The 8,933-nt window shown below is 46.8% G+C and overlaps 1 protein-coding gene across 1 annotated transcript in view; it reads right to left on the bottom strand.

Annotated features, from left to right (window-relative positions):
• LOC140361339 (sodium channel protein type 2 subunit alpha-like) overlaps positions 1 to 8,933 on the bottom strand; it is a 198,192-nt gene that overhangs the window by 68,040 nt on the left and 121,219 nt on the right. Inside the window, exons 8-9 of the mRNA XM_072447049.1 lie at positions 8,756 to 8,878; positions 8,260 to 8,532 (exon numbers count right to left, since the gene is read on the bottom strand). Coding sequence (XP_072303150.1) covers positions 8,260 to 8,532; positions 8,756 to 8,878 — 396 coding nt within the window. The remainder of the gene's footprint in view (positions 1 to 8,259; positions 8,533 to 8,755; positions 8,879 to 8,933) is intronic.

Raw genomic sequence — 8,933 nt, 5'->3', positions numbered from 1 at the left:
TAAACCAGGACTAAACCAGGACTAAAGCAGGACTAAACCAGGACTAAAACAGGACTAAAGCAGGACTAAAGCAGGACTAAAGCGGGACTAAAACGGGACTAAAGCGGGACTAAAGCGGGACTAAAGCGGGACTAAAGCGGGACTAAAGCAGGACTAAACCCGGACTAAAGCAGGTCTAAAACAGGACTAAAACAGGACTAAAGCAGGACTAAACCAGGTCTAAAGCAGGACTAAAGCAGGTCTAAAGCAGGACTATAGCGGGACTAAAGCAGGACTAAAGCAGGACTAAAGCAGGACTAAAACAGGACTAAAGGAGGACTAAAGCAGGTCTAAAGCAGGTCTAAAGCAGGTCTAAAGCAGGACTAAACCAGGACTAAAGCAGGACTAAAGCAGGACTAAAGCAGGACTAAAGCGGGACTAAAGCAGGACTAAAACAGGACTAAAGCAGGTCTAAAGCAGGACTAAAACAGGACTATAGCGGGACTAAAGCAGGACTAAACCAGGACTAAACCGGGACTAAAGCAGGACTAAAGCAGGACTAAAACAGGACTAAAGCAGGACTAAACCAGGACAAAACCAGGACTAAAGCAGGTCTAAAGCAGGTCTAAAGCAGGTCTAAAGCAGGACTAAAGCAGGTCTAAAGCAGGACTAAAACAGGACTAAAGCAGGACTAAAGCAGGACTAAAACAGGACTAAAGGAGGACTAAAGCAGGTCTAAAGCAGGTCTAAAGCAGGACTAAACCAGGACTAAAGCAGGACTAAAGCAGGACTAAACCAGGACTAAACCAGGACTAAAGCAGGACTAAAGCAGGACTAAAACAGGACTAAAGCGGGACTAAAGCAGGACTAAAGCAGGACTAAAGCAGGACTAAACCAGGACTAAACCAGGACTAAAGCAGGACTAAACCAGGACTAAAACAGGACTAAAGCAGGACTAAAGCAGGACTAAAGCGGGACTAAAACGGGACTAAAGCGGGACTAAAGCGGGACTAAAGCGGGACTAAAGCGGGACTAAAGCAGGACTAAACCCGGACTAAAGCAGGTCTAAAACAGGACTAAAACAGGACTAAAGCAGGACTAAACCAGGTCTAAAGCAGGACTAAAGCAGGTCTAAAGCAGGACTATAGCGGGACTAAAGCAGGACTAAAGCAGGACTAAAGCAGGACTAAAACAGGACTAAAGGAGGACTAAAGCAGGTCTAAAGCAGGTCTAAAGCAGGTCTAAAGCAGGACTAAACCAGGACTAAAGCAGGACTAAAGCAGGACTAAAGCAGGACTAAAGCGGGACTAAAGCAGGACTAAAACAGGACTAAAGCAGGTCTAAAGCAGGACTAAAACAGGACTAAAGCGGGACTAAAGCGGGACTAAACCAGGACTAAAGCAGGTCTAAAGCAGGACTAAAGCGGGACTAAAACGGGACTAAAGCAGGACTAAACCAGGACTAAAGCGGGACTAAAGCAGGGCTAAAACAGGACTAAAGCAGGACTAAAGCAGGTCTAAAGCAGGACTAAAACAGGACTAAAGCAGGACTAAAGCAGGTCTAAAGCAGGACTAAACCAGGACTAAAGCGGGACTAAAGCAGGTCTAAAACAGGACTAAAGCAGGACTAAACCAGGACTAAACCGGGACTAAAGCAGGACTAAAGCAGGACTAAAGCAGGACTAAAGCAGGTCTAAAGCAGGACTAAAGCAGGTCTAAAGCAGGTCTAAAGCAGGACTAAAGCAGGACTAAAGCAGGACTAAAGCAGGACTAAAGCAGGTCTAAAGCAGGACTAAACCAGGACTAAAGCGGGACTAAAGCAGGTCTAAAACAGGACTAAAGCAGGACTAAACCAGGACTAAACCGGGACTAAAGCAGGTCTAAAGCAGGTCTAAAGCAGGACTAAAGCAGGACTAAACCAGGACTAAAGCGGGACTAAAGCAGGTCTAAAACAGGACTAAAGCAGGACTAAACCAGGACTAAACCGGGACTAAAGCAGGACTAAAGCAGGACTAAAGCAGGACTAAAGCAGGTCTAAAGCAGGACTAAAGCAGGTCTAAAGCAGGTCTAAAGCAGGACTAAAGCAGGTCTAAAGCAGGTCTAAAGCAGGACTAAAGCAGGACTAAAGCAGGACTAAAGCAGGACTAAAGCAGGACTAAAGCAGGACTAAACCAGGACAAAACCAGGACTAAAGCAGGTCTAAAGCAGGTCTAAAGCAGGTCTAAAGCAGGACTAAAGCAGGACTAAAGCAGGAATAAAGCAGGACTAAAGCAGGACTAAAGCAGGACTAAAACAGGACTAAAGCAGGACTAAACCAGGACAAAACCAGGACTAAAGCAGGTCTAAAGCAGGTCTAAAGCAGGACTAAAGCAGGTCTAAAGCAGGACTAAAGCAGGACTAAAGCAGGACTAAAGCAGGAATAAAGCAGGACTAAAGCAGGACTAAAGCAGGACTAAAGCGGGACTAAAACGGGACTAAAGCGGGACTAAAGCGGGACTAAAGCAGGACTAAACCAGGACTAAACCAGGACTAAAGCAGGTCTAAAGCAGGACTAAACCAGGACTAAACCAGGACTAAAGCAGGACTAAAGCAGGACTAAACCAGGACTAAACCAGGACTAAAGCAGGTCTAAAGCAGGGCTAAAGCAGGTCTAAACCAGGACTAAAGCGGGAGTAAAGCAGGTCTAAAGCAGGACTAAACCAGGACTAAACCAGGACTAAAGCAGGTCTAAAGCAGGACTAAACCAGGACTAAAGCGGGACTAAAGCAGGACTAAACCAGGACTAAAGCAGGTCTAAAGCAGGACTAAACCAGGACTAAACCAGGACTAAAGCAGGTCTAAAGCAGGACTAAAGCAGGTCTAAACCAGGACTAAAGCGGGACTAAACCAGGACTAAACCAGGACTAAAGCAGGTCTAAAGCAGGACTAAACCAGGACTAAACCAGGACTAAAGCAGGTCTAAAGCAGGACTAAAGCAGGTCTAAACCAGGACTAAAGCGGGACTAAAGCAGGACTAAAGCAGGACTAAACCAGGACTAAAGCAGGACTAAAGCAGGACTAAACCAGGACTAAAGCAGGACTGAAGCAGGACTAAAGCAGGACTAAAGCAGGACTAAACCAGGACTAAACCAGGACTAAAGCAGGACTAAAGCAGGACTAAACCAGGACTAAAGCAGGACTAAAGCAGGACTAAAGCAGGACTAAACCAGGACTAAAGCAGGACTAAACCAGGACTAAAGCAGGACTAAAGCAGGACTAAAGCAGGACTAAAGCAGGACTAAAGCAGGACTAAAGCAGGACTAAACCAGGACTAAACCAGGACTAAAGCAGGACTAAAGCAGGACTAAAGCAGGACTAAAGCAGGACTAAACCAGGACTAAACCAGGACTAAACCAGGACTAAAGCAGGACTAAAGCAGGACTAAAGCAGGACTAAACCAGGACTAAACCAGGACTAAAGCAGGACTAAACCAGGACTAAAGCAGGACTAAAGCAGGACTAAACCAGGACTAAACCAGGACTAAACCAGGACTAAAGCAGGACTAAACCAGGACTAAAGCAGGACTAAAGCAGGTCTAAACCAGGACTAAACCAGGACTAAAGCAGGTCTAAAGCAGGACTAAAGCAGGACTAAACCAGGACTAAAGCGGGACTAAAGCAGGTCTAAAACAGGACTAAAGCAGGACTAAACCAGGACTAAACCGGGACTAAAGCAGGACTAAAGCAGGACTAAAGCAGGACTAAACCAGGACAAAACCAGGACTAAAGCAGGACTAAAGCGGGACTAAAACAGGTCTAAAGCAGGTCTAAAGCAGGACTAAAGCAGGACTAAAGCAGGACTAAAGCGGGACTAAAACGGGACTAAAGCGGGACTAAAGCGGGACTAAAGCAGGACTAAACCGGGACTAAAGCGGGACTAAAGCAGGACTAAAACAGGACTAAAGCAGGACTAAAGCAGGTCTAAAGCAGGTCTAAAGCAGGACTAAAGCAGGACTAAAGCAGGACTAAAGCAGGACTAAAGCAGGTCTAAAGCAGGTCTAAAGCAGGACTAAAGCAGGACTAAACCAGGACTAAAGCAGGACTAAAGCAGGTCTAAAGCAGGACTAAACCAGGACTAAACCGGGACTAAAGCAGGACTAAAGCAGGACTAAAACAGGACTAAAACAGGACTAAAGCGGGACTAAAACAGGTCTAAAGCAGGTCTAAAGCAGGACTAAACCAGGACTAAAGCAGGACTAAAGCAGGACTAAAGCAGGACTAAAAAAGGACTAAAGCAGGACTAAACCAGGACTAAAGCAGGACTAAAGCAGGACTAAAACAGGACTAAAGCGGGACTAAAGCAGGACTAAAGCAGGACTAAAACAGGACTAAAACAGGACTAAAGCGGGACTAAAACAGGTCTAAAGCAGGTCTAAAGCAGGACTAAACCAGGACTAAAGCAGGACTAAAGCAGGACTAAAGCAGGACTAAAAAAGGACTAAAGCAGCACTAAACCAGGACTAAAGCAGGACTAAAGCAGGACTAAAACAGGACTAAAGCAGCACTAAACCAGGACTAAAGCGGGACTAAAGCGGGACTAAAGCAGGACTAAACCAGGACTAAACCAGGACTAAAGCAGGACTAAAGCAGGACTAAACCAGGACTAAACCAGGACTAAAGCAGGACTAAAGCAGGACTAAAGCAGGACTAAAGCGGGACTAAAGCGGGACTAAAGCAGGACTAAAGCAGGACTAAAGCAGGACTAAACCAGGACTAAACCAGTACTAAAGCAGGTCTAAAGCAGGACTAAAGCAGGACTAAAGCGGGACTAAAGCAGGACTAAACCAGGACTAAACCAGGACTAAAGCAGGTCTAAAGCAGGACTAAAGCAGGACTAAAGCAGGACTAAACCAGGACTAAAGCAGGACTGAAGCAGGACTAAAGCAGGACTAAACCAGGACTAAAGCAGGACTAAACCAGGACTAAAGCAGGACTAAAGCAGGACTAAACCAGGACTAAAGCAGGACTAAAGCAGGACTAAAGCAGGACTAAACCAGGACTAAAGCAGGACTAAACCAGGACTAAAGCAGGACTAAAGCAGGACTAAAGCAGGACTAAAGCAGGACTAAAGCAGGACTAAACCAGGACTAATCCAGGACTAAAGCAGGACTAAAGCAGGACTAAAGCAGGACTAAAGCAGGACTAAAGCAGCACTAAACCAGGACTAAAGCAGGACTAAACCAGGACTAAAGCAGGTCTAAAGCAGGTCTAAAGCAGGACTAAAGCAGGACTAAAGCAGGACTAAACCAGGACTAATCCAGGACTAAAGCAGGACTAAACCAGGACTAAAGCAGGACTAAAGCAGGACTAAACCAGGACTAAACCAGGACTAAAGCAGGACTAAAGCAGGACTAAAGCAGGACTAAAGCAGGACTAAACCAGGACTAAAGCAGGTCTAAAGCAGGACTAAACCAGGACTAAAGCAGGACTAAAGCAGGACTAAACCAGGACTAAACCAGGACTAAACCAGGACTAAAGCAGGACTAAAGCAGGTCTAAAGCAGTTCTAAAGCAGGACTAAAGCAGGACTAAACCAGGACTAAAGCGGGACTAAAGCAGGTCTAAAACAGGACTAAAGCAGGACTAAACCAGGACTAAACCGGGACTAAAGCAGGACTAAAGCAGGACTAAAACAGGACTAAAGCAGGACTAAACCAGGACAAAACCAGGACTAAAGCAGGTCTAAAGCAGGTCTAAAGCAGGACTAAAGCAGGTCTAAAGCAGGACTAAAGCGGGACTAAAGCAGGACTAAAGCAGGACTAAAGCAGGACTAAAGCGGGACTAAAACGGGACTAAAGCGGGACTAAAGCAGGACTAAAGCAGGACTAAAGCAGGTCTAAAGCAGGTCTAAAGCAGGACTAAAGCAGGTCTAAAGCAGGACTAAAGCAGGACTAAACCAGGACTAAAGCAGGACTAAAGCAGGACTAAAGCAGGTCTAAAACAGGACTAAAGCAGGACTAAACCAGGACTAAACCGGGACTAAAGCAGGACTAAAGCAGGACTAAAGCAGGACTAAAACAGGACTAAAGCAGGACTAAAGCAGGACTAAAGCAGGACTAAAGCAGGACTAAAGCAGGTCTAAAACAGGACTAAAGCAGGACTAAACCAGGACTAAACCGGGACTAAAGCAGGACTAAAGCAGGACTAAAACAGGTCTAAAGCAGGACTAAATCAGGTCTAAAGCAGGACTAAACCAGGACAAAACCAGGACTAAAGCAGGTCTAAAGCAGGACTAAAGCAGGTCTAAAGCAGGACTAAAGCGGGACTAAAACAGGTCTAAAGCAGGTCTAAAGCAGGACTAAAGCAGGACTAAAGCGGGACTAAAACGGGACTAAAGCGGGACTAAAACAGGTCTAAAGCAGGTCCAAAGCAGGACTAAAGCAGGACTAAAGCGGGACTAAAACGGGACTAAAGCAGGTCTAAAGCAGGTCTAAAGCAGGACTAAACCAGGACTAAAGCAGGACTAAAGCAGGACTAAAGCAGGACTAAAACAGGACTAAAGCAGGTCTAAAGCAGGTCTAAAGCAGGACTAAACCAGGACTAAAGCAGGACTAAAGCAGGACTAAAACGGGACTAAAGCGGGACTAAAGCAGGACTAAAGCAGGACTAAAGCAGGACTAAAGCGGGACTAAAGCAGGACTAAAGCAGGACTAAACCAGGACTAAAGCAGGACTAAACCAGGACTAAAACAGGACTAAAGCAGGACTAAAGCAGGACTAAAGCGGGACTAAAACGGGACTAAAGCGGGACTAAAGCGGGACTAAAGCAGGACTAAAGCAGGTCTAAAGCAAGACTAAAGCAGGACTAAAGCGGGACTAAAGCAGGACTAAAGCAGGACTAAACCAGGACTAAAGCAGGACTAAACCAGGACTAAAACAGGACTAAAGCAGGACTAAAGCAGGACTAAAGCGGGACTAAAACGGGACTAAAGCGGGACTAAAGCGGGACTAAAGCAGGACTAAAGCAGGTCTAAAGCAAGACTAAACCAGGACTAAAACAGGACTAAAGCAGGACTAAAGCAGGACTAAAACAGGACTAAAGCAGGTCTAAAGCAGGACTAAAACAGGACTAAAACAGGACTAAAGCGGGACTAAAGCGGGACTAAAACGGGACTAAAGCGGGACTAAAGCGGGACTAAAGCAGGTCTAAAGCAGGACTAAAGCAGGACTAAAGCAGGGCTAAAGCAGGACTAAAGCAGGACTAAAGCGGGACTAAAACGGGACTAAAGCAGGACTAAACCGGGACTAAAGCAGGACTAAAACAGGACTAAAGCAGGACTAAAGCAGGACTAAAACAGGACTAAAGCAGGACTAAAACAGGACTAAAGCAGGACTAAACCGGGACTAAAGCAGGACTAAAACAGGACTAAAGCAGGACTAAAGCGGGACTAAAGCAGGACTAAAACAGGACTAAAGCAGGACTAAACCGGGACTAAAGCAGGACTAAAGCGGGACTAAAACGGGACCAAAACAGGACTAAAGCAGGACTAAAACAGGACTAAAGCAGGACTAAAGCAGGACTAAAGCAGGACTAAACCGGGACTAAAGCAGGACTAAAACAGGACTAAAGCAGGACTAAAGCAGGACTAAACCGGGACTAAAGCAGGACTAAACCAGGACTAAAGCAGGTCTAAAGCAGGACTAAAGCGGGACTAAAGCGGGACTAAAACGGGACTAAAGCAGGACTAAAGCGGGACTAAAGCGGGACTAAAACGGGACTAAAACAGGACTAAAGCAGGACTAAAACAGGACTAAAGCAGGACTAAAGCAGGACTAAAGCGGGACTAAAGCGGGACTAAAACGGGACTAAAGCAGGACTAAAGCGGGACTAAAGCGGGACTAAAACGGGACTAAAACAGGACTAAAGCAGGACTAAAACAGGACTAAAGCAGGACTAAAGCAGGACTAAAGCGGGACTAAAACGGGACTAAAGCAGGACTAAAGCGGGACTAAAGCAGGACTAAAACAGGACTAAAGCGGGTCTAAAGCGGGACTAAAGCAGGTCTAAAGCAGGACTAAACCAGGACTAAACCAGGACTAAAGCGGGACTAAACCAGGACTAAAGCGGGACTAAACCAGGACTAAAGCAGGTCTAAAGCAGGACTAAAGCAGGACTAAAGCAGGACTAAAGCAGGTCTAAACCAGGACTAAACCAGGACTAAAGCAGGACTAAAGCAGGACTAAACCAGGACTAAACCAGGACTAAACAAGCCCGATCCGGGTCCCGGTCCTGGTTCGTACTCACCACCTGCAGCAGGGCCAGATATCCCGCTCCCACGTTGTCGAAGTTGACCTTGACCTTGGTCCAGTAGAAGTTGCTGGAGTTGAGCGCGAGGCAGTCGCTCTTGTTGTTGACGAGCCCCACGTCGTGGAGGTGACCGGTTCGGTTCACGCAGCGCCCGTATTTTCCGGCGAAGAGGTTGACGCCCATGATGCTGAAGATGAGCCAGAAGATGAGACACACAAGGAGAACGTTCATGATAGACGGGATGGCTCCAATCAGTGCGTTCACCACCACCTGCAGGACGGGAGTGGAACTGCGTCACCAGCATGCTAATGCTAACCAGGGGCTAAGCAGGCGCTAAGCAGGCGCTAAGCAGGTGCTAATGTTTTTTAGCCTGTTAATGTCGGGGGCTCATGTGGGGGTCAGTTTGTCTCAGAGTCCTGGAGCAGCGACAGAGAAGGCCGGACCCCCAGTGTCAGAGTCGGGGGGTCCGGGTCTCAGATCCTCGGGTTCTTACCCTCATTCCCTCGAAGCGCGATAGAGCTCTGAGCGGACGCAGCGCTCGCAGCGTCCGCAAGGATTTAATCGCAGCGAAATCCGAATATCCCAAAGTGTTGGCCACAAGAGACACTAGAGACACCTGAGGAGAGAGACAGGGTCAAGACCTGGACCAGGACTGGACCAGGACTGGACAA

The sequence above is a fragment of the Eucyclogobius newberryi genome, unplaced genomic scaffold (genome assembly GCF_026437365.1).
Source record: "Eucyclogobius newberryi isolate DKJ021-1_F unplaced genomic scaffold, fEucNew1.0.hap1 SCAF_150, whole genome shotgun sequence".
NCBI classification, from domain to species: domain Eukaryota; kingdom Metazoa; phylum Chordata; class Actinopteri; order Gobiiformes; family Gobiidae; genus Eucyclogobius; species Eucyclogobius newberryi.
Note: the sequence above shows the minus strand (reverse complement) of the source record. Positions and strands in the feature narration are given on the sequence as shown.